Consider the following 21,635-nt stretch of genomic DNA (forward strand, 5'->3'; position numbering starts at 1 on the left):
AGCACACGTGCAGACTCGGAGACGGAGGTGCAGAGGCAGGCTAATGCCGTCTGTGATTGCTGGGTCATGAGGCAGCAGTGCAGGAAGAGAGGAACGACGCAGCTGCAAACAGACACAAGTTTATAGTTTCTCATTTCCTTCTGAGGCTTCCTTCGTACGTCACGTGCTAGACGAAATCATTCTTGATATTTTTTGCCCGATTTTAAGTACGTGAGTAAGAGTAGGGTACATTATTGTCATTGCATGCAATGCAGCAGGATTTAGTGTAGCTCTCAGATAACCATAAGGACATTTGATTAGCATTCATGAAAGGAAAGAAGTTAAAAAAGGGAAGAATTAAGAATAAATAAATAGTGATATAAGCATCTTATTCTTTTCCCTTTTGTTTACGAATCCATTTGATCTCTCACTTGAAACCCTTTTTTCATAACTCGACCATTTCAGGTTGCTAATAAACATAACCCTGTTTCAACACATTCACCCCTGTGAATATAATATATAAATTTATATATATATTATAATTATATATAATATATATAAAGTCACATGTTTAACAGGAAGTCGCATCATCCGAAGGTCTTGAAGGTCGAACAATCTCTGGGTTTTTCTTGTTTATTTTCAAGATATTGTGATTTACTGGTGAGGTCACTAAACCAGTTACCCAAATTATAGATCATATTATTAAAAATAAATAAATAAATAAAGAAGTCCTTAATGTCATCAGGTTAATATCATGGATACACGTGACATGTTTTATTTACATTTATAAATAAACATTTAAATAAATATAAATAAATAAATAAATAAATAATGAAGTCCTTAATGTCATCAGGTCAATGTCATGGATACATGTGACATTTTTTATTTACATTTGTAAATAAAAATTAAAATAAATGTAAATAAATAAATAAATAAATAATGAAGTCCTTAATGTCATCATGTCAATGTCATGGATACATGTGACATTTTTTATTTACATTTGTAAATAAAAATTAAAATAAATATAAGTAAATAAATAAATTGTATTAAATATTTAAGAGCAAAATGCAAACCTGTCAGTAAAGAAAGTTTGGGGGAAAAATGGAAAAATTATTAGTTGGCACAGGTTGATGTGAGTCTTAGTTTAATTTAGTACTTTAGTGTCTTTAGTATCTTTTTAAGAGCTATAAACAGCACTGCAGTCACGGAACCCTTTTCTCCTTTTCTCCCGCATTCCTGTGATCAAACACGTTTATTCTTCTTTCTTTCACCTTCCGCAACACGTAATTAGCTAAGCACTCGTAATGAACACATTCACCTCGACCCGCCTGCTTTCCCTCTCTGACTCCCCCCCCTATCATCACCTGAAACAGGAGGTCGAGCTCTCCAATAAAGCATCCCTCCTCACGCAAACCGCCTGCATCAAACATGATGTATATTAACCCCGGCGCCGCGCCGCGCCTCGCCGCTGTCACGCTTCTATTATAGAGTGCCGACCCCCGCCCCTTGTTTTGATACAGCCGTAATTTAAAGACCCATCTTAATTGACTTATTTATTTATTTATTTATTTTGCACATGCCTCTCGCGAGCGAGTGCGGCGCTGCTTTATTGGGCCACACACAATGTAGCCGCTTCAATTTTACCATTCATAATGAATGCACAGGCTCCATTCAAATGCAGCCATAAGCACACAGCAGATAAGAATTTAATTAAATGTAGATTAAAACCAAACAGGAAAACACACTCGCTGATAATTTTTTTATCACCTCCCCTGGTCATATTCTTACACACACACACACACATACGAAATACAAAGGCTCAGATATACACACACATACACACGTTTTTCTTTTACTTTTTTTGTTGGGAGGAGTCTTCAGGCAAATGTGTTGGTCTTTACACTGTCCAAATGTTCAGCGATAGTCCTATTGGTTTCTGGGCATTAAAGACATACAGGAATAAGTAGCTCGTTTTCCCTCGTGTTGCAGATCACATCGTGTATTTAAATATTGTAAGCAATGTTCTCGCATGCCTCAGCCTCACAGCTCGCTCTTTCCTGCCTTTTTCCTCTGGAGATTGTGTAAAGATTCGAGCGATGCACTTGTTGACTCATAATAGACCCAGACTGCAACAAATCGTGGAACCAGGAACGGTAGTGACGTACATCTCCGGCATTTCATTCGATTGGACCAGCTGTTCAGAAACCCATTAAAATAATTAAAAATGATAGCGATGACTCGCCTCAGACCTCCGAAGGTGCAGTAAGCTGTTTTCTGGATGAAGACGAGGGAAATCTCTTACCATCTGCTCTGTTTGTTTAGAGGAATCATTTTGTGTGTTTGTTAAAAAGAAATGAACAGAATATAACAAACATCAGCAGCTAATTCCACACCTGATAATGACTTCTTCAGAGAAACATTTCTTTTTTGCCTCCTTTTTTATTTTTTTAAAGATATTAACATGGAACTTGAATTACTGTCCAAAAAAATGTTAATAATAATTATTACAGACATGGTTAGTGGTGTTGCTCCTTCCAGGATGGTTAGAAATGGAGTAAAAGAGCTTGAGTGATGGTCAGGTTTCTGGATTGGGCTGAAGACACACACACACACACACAGTTGGCACCTCACATGGCAATGCCTCTTTTGCCACTGCAGATCTCTCCCTCTCTCTCTCTCTCTCTCTCTCTCTCTCTCCATGGCCCCTCTGTTCTGCTCTATTACCCCCGCATAAGCCTTGCGCCTTTTCCTGCGGGGAGAGGAGCAATTTCCTGTCGCCACGCGTTTGATCAAGTGCTAAAACCCGCGCGATCAACACAGGGACAGATGTCGGCTCCAGATGGCCGCGCCACACCACCCGGGGCAGCCGAGGGTCTGTGCCAGGATGGCAGAACGGCAGTGGGTGAGGGCAGCGGGCACCCTCCCTCCGCTCCAGCCCGACAAATGCAATTAGGCCCTTTAGCCACCGGTTACCCGCTCAGGCCGGCACCGAGCGTCAGAGGGCGTGATTAGTGTCCGCTACAAGCAATATGTGGAATTACAGCAGGACACAGAAGCAGGGCATGATGGGACAGCTCGAGGGAAGGCAGGTGAAGGGCCAGATCGGGGCATTTCTGACTTGTTTTGGAGGACTCTGGGGTACTTCTCGGGGCGGATAACGCAATAAGAGTGATGGCTTGATTCGCCATCACACCTTCGTCGTCTCGAGAGCGTCCAGATTGACAGATCGTGCCAACATCTGTCAGCTGCTCCGTTTCTGGGCTCTTTTTGGAGTGTTTCTGTGACAAGGAGTCGAGTTGCCATTTTATCCCCCTCATCATTTCTGAACGCCAGATCGTGCCAGTGCAGGCTGAGCCGACGTCTTTGTCAGCTCTCCTCCTTCGATTAGCCTGAGTTGCGGCGATCTGTCATCTTCCAAAATGGCTGACAGATGCATCAATCTGCCGCTTTCTGTCTCCCACCGACGCCAAAACGCCCAGGCGGACCTTTTCCTGCGATTTTTTTTGTTGTTGTTGTTGCAGGCCTCCCATTTGCAAGAGGGCAGCGTTCCACGAGCCCATGTGGCCGGCAGACACAGCCATGTTGGAGGAGGGCTGTTAGGCTCACCTGCTCCCCGGAGTGAGGCATGCTGGGTAGGGGGATGCGGGCCATCGGGCACAGCTGGGGGTCCGGCGCAGAGCTCTTACTGCTGCCGCGGGCATGCTCATGTCCCGTTAATGCGGCTGGTCAAAATGGGCAATAGGGTGTGTATAGGGAGTGTGTGTGTGTGTGTGTATGTGCACTGAGTGTGCCTCTCAGCAGGGGCCTCGGTAAACACATGTCGACTGGCCGCAACCAGTTTAGGGAAAAAAGAGAAAGGCACAGGAACTGTGTGTGTGTGTGTGTGTGTTTATGGAGAAAACGTGTGTGTGTGTTTCATGGAGAAAATGTGTGTGTGAGTGTGTGTTTTATGGTGAAAGTGTGTGTGTGTGTGTGGAAAAAATGTGTGTGTGTTTTCATGGAGAAATCGTGTGTGTTTTCATGGAGAAAATGTATGTGTGTGTGTGTGTGTGTGTGTGTGTTTTCAAGGAGAAATCGTGTGTGTGTGTTTTCATGGAGAAAATGTATGTGTGTGTGTGTGTGTGTGTGTGTGTTTTCAAGGAGAAATCGTGTGTGTGTGTTTTCATGGAGAAAATGTATGTGTGTGTGTGTGTGTGTTTTCAAGGAGAAATCGTGTGAGTGTGTGTGTGTTTTCATAGAGAAAATGTATGTGTGTGTGTGTGTGTGTGTGTGTGTGTGCGTGTGTGTGTGTGGCTGCAGGGCCTCTGAGTCACACACACCTAACCTGAGGTTATGGCACAGTCATTATGAACATGTGCTGGTGTTATTGTTACTGTGTGTGTGTGTGTGTGTGTGTGTGTGTGTGTGTCTTACCACTGTTACAGAAAAAAAGCTGGAAATGATAAAGGATCACATGACACACAACATTCCACTGTTTTTACTCTTCAGTGCTGAATGACGTGGAGATTTTGAAACACTTCACTTATCTGCATGTATTTTTGTATCATCTCTCTCTGACTTTTCCAGAACTACACAACACCATCACAACACACCCAACACAACACACCCAACACAACACATCCATCACAACACACCCAACACAACACACCCAACACAACACCATCACAACACACCCAACACAACACCATCACAACACACCCAACACAACACACCCAACACAACACCATCACAACACACCCAACACAACACACCCAACACAACACCATCACAACACACCCAACACAACACACCCAACACAACACACCCAACACAACACCATCACAACACACCCAACACAACACCATCACAACACACCCAACACAACACCATCACAACACACCCAACACAACACCATCACAACACACCCAACATAACACCATCACAACACACCCAACACAACAAACCCAACACAACACATCCATCACAACACACCCAACACAACACACCCAACACAACACACCCAACACAACACCATCACAACACACCCAACACAACACATCCATCACAACACACCCAACACAACACATCCATCACAACACACCCAACATAACACCATCACAACACACCCAACACAACAAACCCAACACAACACATCCATCACAACACACCCAACACAACAAACCCAACACAACACACCCAACACAACACACCCAACACAACACACCCAACACAACACCATCACAACACACCCAACACAACACATCCATCACAACACACCCAACATAACACCATCACAACACACCCAACACAACAAACCCAACACAACACATCCATCACAACACACCCAACACAACACCATCACAACACACCCAACACAACAAACACAACACACCCAACACAACACACCCAACACAACACCATCACAACACACCCAACACAACACATCCATCACAACACACCCAACATAACACCATCACAACACACCCAACACAACAAACCCAACACAACACATCCATCACAACACACCCAACACAACACACCCAACACAACACCATCACAACACACCCAACACAACAAACCCAACACAACACACCCAACACAACACACCCAACACAACACACCCAACACAACACCATCACAACACACCCAACACAACAAACCCAACACAACACATCCATCACAACACACCCAACACAACACACCCAACACATCGATCACAACACACCCAACACAGCAAACCCAACACAACACACACAACACAGCAAACCCAACACAACAAACCCAAAACAACACATCCAACACAACAAACCCAACAAAACACAACAAACCCAACACACCCAACACAGCAAACCCAACACAACACACCCAACACAACACATCCAACACAACACCATCACAACACACCCAACACAACACACCCAACACAACAAACCCAACACAACAAACCCAACACAACACACCCAACACAACACACCCAACACAACACACCCAACACAACACCATCACAACACACCCAACACATCCATCACAACACAACCAACATAACACCATCACAACACACCCAACACAACAAACCCAACACAACACACCCAACACAACACACCCAACACAACACACCCAACACAAAACACCCAACACAACACACCCAACACAACAAACCCAACACAACACACCCAACACAACACCATCACAACACACCCAACACAACACACCCAACATAACACCATCACAACACACCCAACACAACAAACCCAACACAACACATCCATCACAACACACCCAACACAACACACCCAACACAACACCATCACAACACACCCAACATAACACCATCACAACACACCCAACACAACAAACCCAACACAACACATCCATCACAACACACCCAACACAACACACCCAACACAACACCATCACAACACACCCAACACAACAAACCCAACACAACACACCCAACACAACACCATCACAACACACCCAACACAACAAACCCAACACAACACATCCATCCCAACACACCCAACACAACAAACCCAACACAACACACCCAACACAAAAAAACCAACACAACACATCCATCACAACACACCCAACACAACACACCCAACACAACACGCCCAACACAACACGCCCAACACAACACGCCCAACACAACACACCCAACACAACAAACCCAACACAACACACCCAACACAGCAAAGCCAGCACAACACACCCAACACAGCAAAGCCAGCACAAAAAACCCAACACAACAAACCCAACCCAACACACCCAACACAACAAACCCAACACAACAAACCCAACCCAACAAACCCAACACAACACACCCAACACAACACATCCATCACAACAAACCCAACACAACACATCCATCACAACAAACACAACACATCCATCACAACACACCCAACACAGCAAAGCCAGCACAACAAACCCAACACAACACACCCAGCACAACAAACCCAACACAACACATCCATCACAACAAACCCAACACAACACACCCAACACAACACATCCATCACAACACACCCAACACAGCAAACCCAACACAACACACCCAACACAACACATCCATCACAACAAACCCAACACAACAAACCCAACACAACACATCCATCACAACAAACCCAACACAACAAACCCAACACAACACATCCATCACAACACACCCAACACAGCAAACCCAACACAACACACCCAACACAACACATCCATCACAACAAACCCAAAACAACAAACCCAACACAACAAACCCAACACAACACACCCAACACAACACATCCATCACAACACACCCAACACAGCAAACCCAACACAACACACCCAACACAACACATCCATCACAACAAACCCAACACAACAAACCCAACACAACACACCCAACACAACACATCCATCACAACACACCCAACACAACACACCCAACACAACACATCCATCACAACACACCCAACACAACACACCCAATACAACACATCCATCACAACAAACCCAACACAACAAACCCAACACAACACAGCCAATACAACACATCCATCACAACAAACCCAACCCAACACACCCAACACAACACATCCATCACAACACACCCAACACAACAAACACAACACAGCCAATACAACACATCCATCACAACAAACCCAACACAACACACCTAACACAGCAAACCGAACACAGCAAACCCAACACACCCAACACAACAAACCCAACACAACACACCCAAAACAACAAACCCAACACAACAAACCCAACACAAAAAACCCAACACAACACATCCATCACAACACACCCAACACAACAAACCCAACACAACACACCCAGCACAACAAACCCAACACAACACATCCATCACAACAAACCCAACACAACACACCCAACACAACACATCCATCACAACAAACCCAACACAACAAACCCAACACACCCAACACAACAAACACAACGCATCCATCACAACAAACCCAACACAACACATCCATCACAACAAACCCAACACAACAAACACAACGCATCCATCACAACACACCCAACACAACACATCCATCACAACAAACCCAACACAACAAACCCAACACAACCCTCTAGTCTGAGTCTCAGCTTCAGTGTGTCCTAGATTTGTTTGTTTTCATGGATTTCTCATCTCACGTCCAGAAAAGTCCACATTCCTACATGTGAGTGACGTATAAAGCTCTAATTGATGTGTAAAAAAAAAGGACTTCTAGTAATTCGTATATTATGGCGCTTTAGTTCATCAGTCGCAGCAAATATCACTTTCACTCATGCTCTGAAAAGCTGCGCTCGCATCTCCAGAGACTTATCACAGAAACGCCGTTTAATTATGAGGAAGAAGATCTCATTTTTTAATATTCCGAATCGTTTCCGTTATCAGATGGGAAGTGGAAGCCGGATCGTTTTCTAAGCTGTAATTGTGTACCTACGTACGCACGCGTGTGTGTGTGTGTGTGTGTGTGTGTGTGTGTGAATTATAGAGACTGAGAGAATTCTTTTCAAAGAGAAAAGATGGAAGGAAACAGTTGAAAGATGTAGTCACGCTTCTGCCTTGTGCTTCTTCTCCCTCAAAGACCTTTCATTTCTGGATTATGACTGAAAATATATTTCCCCTTTATAACCTGCACTCAGGTCAGAATATTTGTCACATGATGCAGAATTATTATGTTTGTATGTATATATATATTTTATTTTTTTCATGTGAAAAAAATCTAATATTAATATTAATATAGATATCTGAATATGACCTTTAAGAGTGAAATCCGTTACAAAATATATACAGATGTTGGGGTTTATTTTAGTTATTCTACCCAGCATTAAGGATTTACTGAAAAAGCAGGAGGTTCAGATGAGTAGTAGAAGAGTATGAGAAGAGTGCCCCCTGTTGGTTAGAAACACACCTCAACACTGATTCCTCACACGTTTCTCTATCTCTATCTTGTCCGAGTTTGACTCCAGATTTTCTTCTTTCTTTTTTTTCCTTATTTTATTTATTTATTTATTTTTCTCCAGCGTTGGTGTTGGATGATTTCGAGACGTCAAGGTCTTCTATTAAACCTTTCAGAAAGCTCTGAATCCACCTCACAGCTCTGGACATGAAGTCCCGATTCTTTACTTTAGCAGCCGAAGGATGAATGTATGTTTGTTATGTGTAGATTATTGCAAATTATTAGGGAATTTTTAGAAATAAAAAAGCTGATTTTTTTTTGGATCAATGCACAAACTTTCACCATTTTGGTAAAATTTTGGTTTATTTATGTAACAGTATTTACAGATTATTTACTTATCAAGTTAAATTATGCAATATATTTAATATTAATATATATTAATAATATTTATTCTTTTTCTTTATTATATAAATATATTTTTATATTTTATATATATTATAATAAATACATTATATCAGTGCTAGGAACAGGGGGTGTTTAAGAATCAGTTCTAATTTTTTTTTCATATATATGTATATATATATATATATTCCAGCTGCTTCTGAGTCTCATTCCTGGCCATGAGGAATAAAACCTGATTGGTTTTCGGCTCATAAAACTCCCCTGTCTCCAGCCCTGACGAGGTGTTGTGTATTCTGAGATGCTTTTCTGCTCAGCGCAGACGTAAAGAGCAGCTACTGTAGTCTTCCTGTCGGCTCTTCAACAAGCCGTTTCCACCCACAGAAATGTTGCTGCGTGGAAATTTATTTGTCTGTTCATTTTTCTGTGTAAAATCTAGAGATCCGTGTTCAGCAGTTACCAAGATTACAGGGTTGGAAATCGCAAAATCATGAAATCCCCGCTTGATTCATGAGTCAATATTACTTAGTCTTTTAGCAAATAATATTAATATTTTAAAAAAAATTACTTGAATCCAGGGGTCATTTTAATTAAAGTGGATTCTGTGTAAAGAGTAAAAAAAAAAAAAGCTCCATGGCTTCAGTAAAAATCTCAATCAACATTGTACCCGATTAAATAACGTGTAATAAGTGAGGTAAATAATACTAAATGAAGAAGATAAAACGTGCGAGTTTTTTATATTATAAATCAAAATCCATGTGTTACTAAAAGTATAAAGTTCTTCCATGTTCTTTGTGTTTATTTATTAGAGAAGTTACCACAAACAAACTTACAAAAATCACCGACTCACAAAATTTCATATATATATATATATATATATATATATATATATATATATATATATATATATATATATATATAAGCATAAAGTGCAGTAATACAGATAGATATGAAGGAAAAATAAATAAATAAATAAACAAATAAATATATATTTTTTAAAAACCCCTCCAGATTATTTATCTTTACACTGAAAGCCGAGAGCGATCTGTCATTCGATAAAGATCTCGGTGATGAATACAGTGATTTCACAGCTGCAGATGGATTATAATAGAGCTCCAGTAGGTATTAAATGCTGCTGATATTTTATCTTTTGCCCATAACATGAACAACTCATCAGTTAATAAACCATATGAGGAAATAATCGACGGCTGCATTGGGCAAGGTTTAAACCGTTAATGAGAGAAATTCCACCTTTATATGAATAAACAACTTTTATTAATTGGCAAACTTTAAGACGTGAAACGTGTTCAGAAGTGGGTTTTTTTTTTTACATCGATTTACATCTGGAGACCAGAATTCAGGAACATTTCCAGACACAATGTCATTTAATTATCACTGTTTATCTGGATTAATCCGGATTTTAGTGATGAAATGAATAAAACAGCCAGTTCAGGTTCACGTTTCAACTAAATGGTAGTCATCGCACCGTAAATGTCTTAGCACTGCTTTAGAGTTTATTGTTGAAATGAAGTGTTATGTAATTGCTAGAAGAGAGGCAGCGAGTTTATATTTGTGTGCTGTAGTGTTCTCGGACCCCAGTTCCAGCTCCTGCTGCAGTCATTTGTCGGGACAGATGGATGAAACAAAAGCCGACGCGCTTAACTACGAGTTTTACAACAAACTATTAAAGTCCTGCGCTGTTTATTCACAAACATTTGAATACCTGTCTTCAGGCCAGTTTAATTATCCTCCCCCTTCTGTCCATCCCTCACCACTTTGTTGTCTCCCAGCAAGAGAGAGAGAGAGAGAGATTTGTTTCTGTTTTCATTAAGATATGACTGCAGTGGCGGAATGGCGTGACTGTATTTCAGCACTTCCACAAAGTAGCTCGGCTCTTCTCCGCACACGCGAGGTCTTTCTCCTGCAAAGTCAAAGCAATTAAAGCGGCCTGTGATGGCTGCTTTTGAAATCTCAGCGCCTCGATACGTGCACTCCTGTGATTCGGTTCGATTCATCATTACGGAGCACTTAGATGTGTAATTCCGTCATTTACATCTCCCGTCCTTTCATGTCCACCTCTTTAACGGTACGTTTAAAGCCATTATTAGGCTGCGAACGGCGAGGACGAGCGGCAAAGCCCCCGATTCAGGAGCGACGAGAGCCACTGCACGGTATACTGAGGGAATGTAGAGGCGCTTTTTTTAATTATCTGGACTTGGTACAGGATGCCGGGGGTTTTTGATTGTTTAAATGAAGCAGCTGGTTTATTGTCTCCGCTTAATTCCCCCATTGTTTTTGGAATATGTCAGACTTCTTTATTCTTTTATCAGGTGCGCTGCAGGAGGAGGAACACAATAGCCTTCATAGCGGCTGCGCTGGCCGCCGCACAAAGGCTCTGGGCGAAAAAAAAAAAAAAAGCACCCCGGGCCAGGCGCAAATTACACTTTTCTCCAGCTCGGCTCCATCTTCTCCTTCATATATGTGCTCTCCTGCTGAACAGTGTACCTCTGACATCCATATAGACACAGCAGAGCTTTAATAACTCCACAGATCATAATGATAGCACTTCATAGGTCCACATGCTGGGAGCTGGCTTAAAAATCAGTTTCTGTGGTCACCGAGCGCTGCCATGTAGGATGTAAGCGCGCTTCCATGCATTACACGTTTCCTTCATTCTGAGCGCCGCATTCTGAGCATAAACTGAGATCCCTTTGGCATTTCTTCTGGAGTTTTCCATCAACAGTATCCTGATCTGATTAATTACAGATTTTTTCCAGTGTTGTACAGCAGAAGTAATAACTTAATCGATAACATAAATGCTTATTATCCTACTGTGATACAGCTAGACAGCAAAGATTAGTAGTAGTATTAGGTAGCATTAAGCAAAGCCGTATTTTTTAACTCGGTATAGCAGAAATTCTAGCCTTTCACAGTTTCCCAGGATGCTAAATTCATCCCAAATGCCGTGTCATCAACATGCTGACCTCCCTTCAGCGGACACGGTTCATACAAGTGAAACAACAATCACAGCAAAGACTATTTCATCATAAAACGTAACAGCCAATCACCTTCTAGTATGCAAATACAGGACATGAAACACTGAAAGGGGTGGGGCACGTTTCTAATCTGCATATTCGTCTAATCTAGATTGATTTCTGAAGGTAAACGTGTCTCTTACTGTTTATCATCATCATTATGTGTTGTTTCTGAGACGATCCATCCATCCATCCATCCATCGTCTATACCCACTTATTCCTAATTAGGGTCACGGGGGTCTGCTGGAGCCTATCCCAGGGCACATAGGGCAAAAGGCAGGGGTACACCCTGGACAGGTCACCAGTCCATCGCAGGATCACATATAGACAGACGTTCTGAGACTATTTCATCATAAAACATAACAGCCAATCACAGTCTAGTATGCAATTGCAGGACATGAAACACTGGGCATGGGCACATTTCTAATCTGCATATTCATCTAATCTGGATTAATTTCTGAAGGTGAAAGTGTCTCTTACTGTTTATTATTCGATTCAGGAAAAAGAAAAATCTTCACGACTAGATTGAGGGAGTTGAATGTCTCTGTCATACACCCACCACTAATCCTCGAACACTTCCAAAAATATTTTGCAAGAAACAAAAAAAATAAAAAATCTGCAAGCCCAGGTGAGTTTTTGACAACTGATCACTTCAGGAATGTCTCTTTCTTGCTCCCGCTGTGTTCATGATGAGCTCTTAATGAAACGTTTCTGTGCTTTCTGGGGGGGACGGGGGGTTTGACTGGTGTTGAGTCGCTCTCCCTGTGGCAGGTGACAGTTCACATGTGCGCTGATGTTAACTGCTGCCGAGTGCAGTGGGAGTTCTGTTATTTTAATTAGAAGATAAGGATTGAGAGAGTCTCTCCAGGCAGTGTGTGTGGTGTCGGTGACAGGATCCAGCTGATGATGAGGATGAATATGATTCACCCGCTGATACACACGCTCGTACGTTCGCTTCGGGTTTTGTGACGCGAGACTCGTGCTTCAGAATCGGATCCAAATATAAACTTACAGACACGCGTAAGTGGCGTCGCAAAAACTTATGTAGTGACCTCACTTCAGGTTACTTGTTTCTTTTTTTTTTTTTTTTTTTAACATTTCTAATAGACTCAGCAATCACTCCGGTGGAGATGCTCTTGCTAACTTGCCTCCCTCCACCCTGTTTCCTGAGCCAACAGCTGGACGGGAATCACAGGTCCTCCTTCATTCTGACGCTCTGTCGGAGTGTTTGCACGTCTCTGAAAGCTAACAGAGCGCTTTAATTAATTGTCCAGCTTTCCCTTTGAAACAATGTCCTAATTCTGCCATTTAGCACCGGCATATCATAGTTTGTTGTTATCTCGGCAGCCAGATTTTGGTAAATAGTCATATTAAAAACTTTAATCTCCTGAATGGAAAATGAAGAGCGGCTGAAAGCCCTGTCATGTGCGGTGATAAATATTATCTGAGCTTCCCTCTTATCCGCTCCCCCTCCCTCTCTCCGCTGTCACTCTCTATTCTTCTAAGTTAATAAATATGTTCATAACACTACAGTAGAATGTTTCGACTAAAATTAAAAAAAAAAAAACCCAGGCGCTACAGAAGTACTACACACCTTGGTGTATTACCAGACACTACGGTACTTGCATGACACAGTGTGCAGCTTGTATGCATGATGTAACTTCTTTGTGGTCATTAAACTTTATCAAATAACAATTTTATTTTATCTCAGAAGCAACCACGTTCTTTATAAAACTTTAAATCGGTAGCCATTTTTTAAAAACAATAAATAAAGGTGTTTTTAGGAGCTCCTTATTTTCATTCTTAACCTTCCATAAACTAAACCCAAACATGATTCTGATGTGCTAGTTTAAAAGGTCTACAAAATTGTCCTTATTTATGTCCTAATGTCTTGATTTACCTTGGTGACATTTTTATTTGCGGGGTTAAAGGGATAGTCTGATGTTAGAATTCTGACCTCATAGACAAAATGGCCATTATACAGACACTCTTCTGTGTCAGCACAATAATTTCCTTCAAAACATACATTCATATGTCCACTAAGTCCATAGCAGTATGCACTTACATAACAGTTGTAAACGTATGTAGCAAATGATGTTAAATACATGCCTTGTGTTTTCTTTTTTTGTCTGATAGGTGGCCAGCTATGGTGCACCACCACCAAGAACATAATGGAGGGCGAGGAGCTAGTGGCATTTGTGGTGGACTTTGACTCTCGGCTGCATTCGGTCAATCACATGTCCCTGAGCGAGGGCATGTACCCAGCACGCCTTCTAGACACCATCCAGCTCCTGCCACAGCAAGCCGCCATGGCGTCCATTCTCCCCACCGCCATAGTTAACAGTAAGGGCACAAACGCTAGCTCCTGCTAAATAAACATCAACATCTCTACACTGTAAATGTATAGACCAAACAAATATGAAGATGGACTGAATCACATAGTGTATTAATAAAGTCATAGAACTGCTTCCTGCAGTAAATTTGGCTGTGAAGGTGTTGCATATGGACACTCACCTGTTCCCTGGCTGTGTTTGCCAGTATTTTGGCCAGCTGAGCCAACTCGGCTCTCATTACGTACACACACCTACAAAAAGCAATTTGCAGCACGTGTCAGTTATACATACATTAACCTCTGTATCAGGGATCCAGGGATAAACATAACTGACCTTCAGTATAGTTTACAACAAATATTCTTTCCAATATGTTAATCGCAGAATTTCAAGCCATGTGTAAACACGGCCGGTTGACTTAATAAAGGCTATTGAGGGTTCAGCGTGACAGGAAGGCTACTACTAGCAGATGGTGCCCTGTTTTAGTTTGCCCTTGAGCTAAGGGCACCAACTTACTGGCATCAGTTTAAGCTGCTGTGCCATTTCAAGTTCAGTACAAGTACCTGACAAAACTGTTCAATAGAATATCTGACCGAAAATAATGCCAGCTAAATATGAGCCAGGTAGTACATGATCAAAAATATATACTGTTAACAGTAAGGTGATATTATGGTGTATTTTATCTAACTCCCCCTGTGCTCATTGTATGGATCATTGCTTATGTCTTTCAGAGGACATCTTCCCTTGTAAGGCTTGTGGAATCTGGTTCAGAAGTGAAAGGAACCTGCAGGCTCATCTGATGTACTACTGCAGTGGGCGGCAGAGGGACCCTGACAGTGTACCTGAGGAGAATGAAGTGAACCCTCATCAGACCCCCAGCATCTGTCCTTTCCCACAATGCAACAAGAGCTTCGGTACTCCCCGTGCCCTGGAAATGCACCTGAACACACACAGTGGTGAGTGGACTTCGTAATTAAAGATTTTGCAGGCAAAAGGAGAATCAGATTAGGTATTTTTTCATTCAAGCACGCTGGAATAAAGTACCAAATAACTCTGATACTCTTATCAGCCAACTGACATTTCATGAAAATTAATATCAAGTAAAAGTTTTGTATAATCCAACACAGTGTGTTGACTCCTGTGAAGTGTGGGTACTAAATCTGATCTCTACCTTTGGTCTTCCTCAGGTGTCAAAATGGAAGACACACACCCCCCTGGCACCAGCTTGAAATGCACAATCTGCAACTACACAGCGGATTCTCTCATTACATTCCAGCACCACATCCTCACTCACCTATCACAGGCGGCCTTCAGATGCAATCACTGCCATATCAGCTTTCAGAACCACAGGGAACTCTTGCAGCATCAGGACTTACACAGCCACTCCGGCAAGATCCACAGGGAGAGCGACAATGAGCAATCACCACGGGGGACAGAGGAAAGTCTGCAGGCCCGAACAGAGCTAGCTGCCAGGAAGGATGTCGTCATGCAGAGCCCCAAAACCGTGGCCAACAAGGACAGTGGCCCCGATGGAGAGCTGGAAAGAACAGAGAAAAAGCTTGCACTTGGACTACAGAAAGGAGAAGGTCACCCGGGTGCCAAGGCCAGTTTCTCTTACACCAGGATCAAGTCAGAGCCTTCCAGTCCCAGACTGGCCTCCTCACCAGTTCAGCACAACATGGGACCCACATTTCCCATGGGTCCATTCCTGTCGCAGTTTGCGTTCTCCCAAGACATTTCAGTAGTGCCCCAAGCTTCTGAGATCTTAGCCAAAATGTCAGAACTTGTGCATCGCAGACTACGCCATGGAGGGAACAGTTACCCGCCAGTCATCTATAGCCCTCTGATGCCAAAAGGGGCAACCTGCTTCGAGTGTAACATAACTTTCAATAATCTGGACAATTACCTTGTCCACAAAAAGCACTACTGCAATAGTCGCTGGCAGCATATGACAAAATCTCCTGATTTCTCCACTGTTACAGACAAGGTGACAGACTCTGTGAGTCCAAACAGTGGTCACAGTTCAGTAGGGTTGCTTGCTGGATGCCACCCACCAGAGACTGACCATCTAATGCCATCAGCATGCTTGAATTCCTCCGTTTTGGACATTATTAGTGCCAGTGGTAAAGTGCCTGATAAAGACCTCAGTGGACAGGTGAAAAAGGTCACCACACCAACAGGTGTTGAAGACAAACTCAACGGTAAACAGGCTGAAGTCAAAAGTCCAAACACAGCCGGGGGCGATGGTGTTGAGAGCGATCCAAACAAGACCACTTGTGAGGCCTGCAACATCACCTTCAGTCGTCACGAAACTTTCATGGTCCACAAGCAGTATTACTGTGCCTCACGCCATGACCCACCGATGAAGCGCATGTCTACTAACAAGGTGCCCACCATGCAGAGGACCATGAGGACACGTAAACGCAGGAAGATGTACGAAATGTGCCTGCCAGACCAGGAGCAGAGACAGCCGATAGGGCCACAGCCAGGATTTCTGGGTGTTCCCACTCTGGGAAATCCCTGTACATCCCAAGAAACTGTGGAAGGCCTGGCTGACCGTTTCCATCCACGCTGTGACGTTTTTCCAGGGATGGTCCCGAAACACCTTGAGGCTTCTCTTACAGTCACAAAATCCATCCTAGCTCCCAAAAGCAATGCCATTACCGATGCACAAGAACTGGACGCACCAATTGATCTCAGCAAAAAGTGCTCGCTAGCCTCCGACAAGACATGTAACTCACCCAAAAGACTCTTGGACTATCATGAATGCACCGTCTGCAAGATAAGTTTTAACAAGGTGGAGAATTACTTAGCTCATAAACAGAACTTTTGCCCAGTTACAGCTGCTCAGCACAACGAGATTGGTGGCATGGACCAACCTGTGTTTCCAAGCATGAAGATTGAAGGCACTAATCCTGAAGACATATTTGACAAGAGTCCTGTGAAATCTGAGAAAAATGGTGGCGCCAAGGTGCAAAACGGCAATTTGTTCCCTCCACACCTTGGACCTGTGCCAGATTTAAAGACTTTCAACGACCCCCAGCTCCTGCCCTCCAAAGAAGTGTTTTTGTCGCACGGCCTTTACCCTGGAGCAATAAAAAAAATGAAAACAACTGAGCCAATATCGCCATATTTCGGGATAAAGCCTAGTGATTTCCTGGCAGGGGGCATAGTGAAACAGGGTGAACCCAGTGACCAAGAGCAGGGTACTAACGGAGCAAGTGAAGAAGGTAAAGAGCAACCAGCACCCAATGGCTGCCCTCAACCTGGCAAAGACCCACTGCCCCTGCTCCCAAAAAACAGGGGAATGGTCATCGTCAACGGCGGGCACAAAGTGGACGACAGCCAATCGTCAATACCCGCTCAGCAAGAGAACCAGCCCAACAACGCATCACCAACAGAAGGGCGAGCGTCTCCCACATGGGGCCAGGAGAACCCGCCAGATCCTAACGGCAACACGTCACCTACATCTAAATCGCCAGCTGAGGATGCGCCACCCACAGTGGCCAAAGGCATAAACGGTTCGGCTCAGCCGGCCGGAAGCGGCAAGTACTGCCGCCTCTGTGACATCCAGTTCAATAACTTATCGAACTTTATCACTCACAAGAAGTTCTATTGCTCGTCACATGCCGCCGAGCACGTGAAATGAACTCTTCCTCTCCCTCCACCTCTCCTTCCTCCTCCTCCTCCTTCTCTCTTTTTCGCTACACTGTCTTGTCTGGAATAGTGCATCATGCAGTTTTATATGCTGCTTGTGGACAATCAAGAGCTTCATCTTTCATTTTTCATCGAGACTTTGATGCAAAATTTTTGTCAAGAAAAAAAAAAAAAAATTCCATGTGTAATATTGGTGCCACTCTTTCACCCTTTATTTATTTTACAATCAGTATTAATAGGAGTAGTGACCTTAATTTAAACACAAAGGAAATTTATATCAGAGTTGTTTGTAATGTTATTGTATAGTCATTCTTGTGTAGCAATCATTGTTTACACTGTATTGTAGGTTCAACAAGAGGATAGACAATACAAAAACGGAAATGCATTTTAGACACAAAAATAGCTACTGACGCACTCGTGCATTCTTATTTGCTGTAGGTTTTTTTTTTTTTGTATATGCCTAAATGTCATTTGCAGTACTCACGACTTCTCAGCCTTAAACACGGTTTGAAGGGAAAACCAGGCACAACTCTGCATCTCATGTTTTGGCATATACACTACATCCAGCTTTGCATATGTATGTAGCTGTTGGTCTATGTCTTTTATTTCTTTTATTCTTTTATTTTTCAATTTTTTTTTTTTCAACGAACTCAGAAGTGGGTGTTTTCATCAGGATGGCAGCGTTCTTGTATAGTACTCGTATTTCAGTTTGCGATCCATTTTGGTCTCCCTTTTTAAAAATTTGCTCTCAATGCAATACTTTGTAAAAAAAAAAAAAAAAAAAAAAAAAGAAAGAAATAAACAAACAAACAAAAAAAAATACTGAACGCAGTATTAGGAGAACGGGAACAGATATTTCTAACTCCTTAAGAACAACAATTGTACGAAAGTAATTTTATTGATGTTACTTAACATAAAAGGGGTGGGAGAGGATTTTTGGGAGGGATGCTGTACAAAAATAATAACAAAAAAAAAAAAAGATCATTCCAATGTCCTTATAATGGAAAAAAAATAATATTTCTTAAAAATGTTGTTGCTATGCATGTATATGGATGGAATAAAATTCCAGAGCTGTTGGAAAATTTTTATTTTGATGTGGTGTCATAATTAAACCTTAATCCTCAGGATAAACTTGATGTCTTGGTTTTCTTCGAATGCATGTATTCAGGAACGAAATAAAATGGGGTTTTTTTGGGTTTTTTTTTTTTTTTACACAAATTACAGCAAACATTTGGCACACAAACTCATAAGAATGAACTATTAAAAAAAAAACGGTGAAACAGACAAATGATATTTTTGGGCTGTTTAAAAAATATATATATATTTTTTTCTTTTTTTTATTTTATTTTTAAATTATTTTTAAATTTTTTTTTCCAAAAACACAAATTACAGCAAACATTTGGCACACAAATTTGTAAGAATTAACTATTTAAACGGTGAAACAGAAAAATCACATTTTTTGGCTGTTTTTAAAATATTTTATATATATATACATATATATACATATATATACATATATATATATATATATATATATATATATATACAAATTCATTTATTTATTTATTTATTTTTTTTTCCAATGTGATGATGCAGCACAGGAAACACGGCGACATTCGAAAGGCAGTTGCAGCGTCTCATTGCCTGATTGCATGTTTGGTTTGCCTCTTTGACACCAGCTCCAGCAAATGTTTGCTTACCCATGACGCCTTTTTAGAGATCATGTAACGGTCCGCCCCCTGAATGTGAATGAGCTTGGCCTGAGGGTAAACTCGCTTTAAACACTTCCTCTGCAGATCAGCAAAAACCTGACACACAAAAGACAAATTAGGAGGATGTCATCTCGTAGCGAAACATCCCATCGTTAATTTAAATATCCTGTTGACCCACGCGGATCTATTTAAACTGTCACAATCATCAACATGCATAATAATGACACAAGCGCACTGTTGGTTCAAATTAGAGACGACGAAAATGATTTGGAATTATTAAGACCGTCGTAGCTGTTGAGCCAATCGAAGGATTTGAGAGGATGACGCTCACTTGGTTGAGGTGAGCAGGGACGAGATCGTCGAATGAGTCCCCGATGATCGCGCTCAGTGATGTTCTGCTGGATAGCAGCTTGAATTTGGAAATCTCTCTGGGGGAGAAAAAGGAATGAAACATGACAAATCAATGAGGGAAATATGGGATATTGGCTTATTTCCCAGTCACTGAATACTGGAACGAAATTCACTAACTCCTGTTTTTGTGTGTGTGTGTCTGTTTTACCGGACTTGAGACATGCTCTCGTTCATGAAGTAGTGCTCGTCCACGGCGCTGCTCTGATGAGCCGGGTTACTCAAGAGGTATTTCTGATCAGAGGAAAGAGGAGAGCAAGCAGGGTTACACTAGAACAGGAAGCAAAGCTAATGATTTGCATTAAATGACAGAAAATACAGGCGTCTTGTTGAATTAGTGTGTGTGTGTTTGTTTATCTCTATTCTACCATTTACAGGGTCATCCAGAATTATTGGCATTCTTTGCACAAATATGACTATACATATGTATATAAATATATTTATAGGTGTGTGTGTGTGGGCAAAAAGTGAGCTCTAGAGCTCAACCATAGAGGGAAAATCTATATTTTCCTCCACACCGAAGTGACCTTGACCCTGCAGAGGTCATTTCCCAAAAAAAAAAAAAAAAATCATTTGCAAAAATAATCCGTTAATAGAACACAATTATTTATTAGTAATTAGTAGAAATGTAGAAATTAGTTTTAATGAGATTTTGAATTTGGTTTACTGTAAACTTGTAACAGGAAACACTAGCTGAAATTGAATATATGCAAAATAATTCCACAAGATATCTATTTTCTTTTACCTTTTTTATTTAGTTCTAATGTGATTTTCCACTAAATAGTCTCCACTCCCTTCGTGTGTGTGTGTGTGTGTGTATAAAATATGAAGAACCGGGTGTAATGTGCATTTTACAGTCATTTTCTGCTCACAGATGCTGATGTTACAAGCTTGAATACTTCACAGTACAGAAATCTACGCACAATAATTCCAATAAATGAAATATTCTAATATGTAAATACGTTAATAAGCGAAATGAAAAGTCTCCTGCCGGCTCGAAGAAATAAACTGACTCATCTCCACTAGGGCATTTAAGTCCAGAGATCCCTGACACATCCTGACACATCTGTAAAGATAACAGAAAGCTTTATTCACTCTCTCTCACACACACACACACACACACACCCTTTACACCAGCGTTTTGTAAGCAACGTCTTAACAATGGGGTTCGGCACGTTAGTGAAGAACGACGGGCATCTCGAGGGGCCCTGACCTTATAACCGTGACCTGCTTTAT

At 41.8% G+C, this 21,635-nt stretch overlaps 2 protein-coding genes across 4 annotated transcripts in view; one reads left to right on the top strand and one right to left on the bottom strand.

Annotated features, from left to right (window-relative positions):
- The window catches only part of zfpm2a (zinc finger protein, FOG family member 2a), a 155,634-nt gene extending 136,535 nt beyond the window's left edge, over window positions 1–19,099 (top strand). For both annotated transcript variants that reach the window (XM_058376406.1, XM_058376404.1), the window contains 3 exons: window positions 14,429–14,635; window positions 15,354–15,578; window positions 15,810–19,099. In XM_058376406.1, the coding sequence (XP_058232389.1) occupies window positions 14,429–14,635; window positions 15,354–15,578; window positions 15,810–18,271 (2,894 nt within the window). In that variant the 3' untranslated portion in view covers window positions 18,272–19,099. The remainder of the gene's footprint in view (window positions 1–14,428; window positions 14,636–15,353; window positions 15,579–15,809) is intronic.
- A 112-nt stretch (window positions 19,100–19,211) lies between these two features.
- Window positions 19,212–21,635, bottom strand: part of si:dkey-122a22.2 (uncharacterized) — a 31,380-nt gene continuing 28,956 nt past the window's right edge. For both annotated transcript variants that reach the window (XM_058376408.1, XM_058376407.1), the window contains 3 exons: window positions 20,551–20,633; window positions 20,323–20,419; window positions 19,212–20,087 (listed from right to left, as the gene is read on the bottom strand). In XM_058376408.1, the coding sequence (XP_058232391.1) occupies window positions 19,917–20,087; window positions 20,323–20,419; window positions 20,551–20,633 (351 nt within the window). In that variant the 3' untranslated portion in view covers window positions 19,212–19,916. The remainder of the gene's footprint in view (window positions 20,088–20,322; window positions 20,420–20,550; window positions 20,634–21,635) is intronic.

Source organism: Hemibagrus wyckioides, linkage group LG23 (genome assembly GCF_019097595.1).
Source record: "Hemibagrus wyckioides isolate EC202008001 linkage group LG23, SWU_Hwy_1.0, whole genome shotgun sequence".
NCBI lineage: Eukaryota > Metazoa > Chordata > Actinopteri > Siluriformes > Bagridae > Hemibagrus > Hemibagrus wyckioides.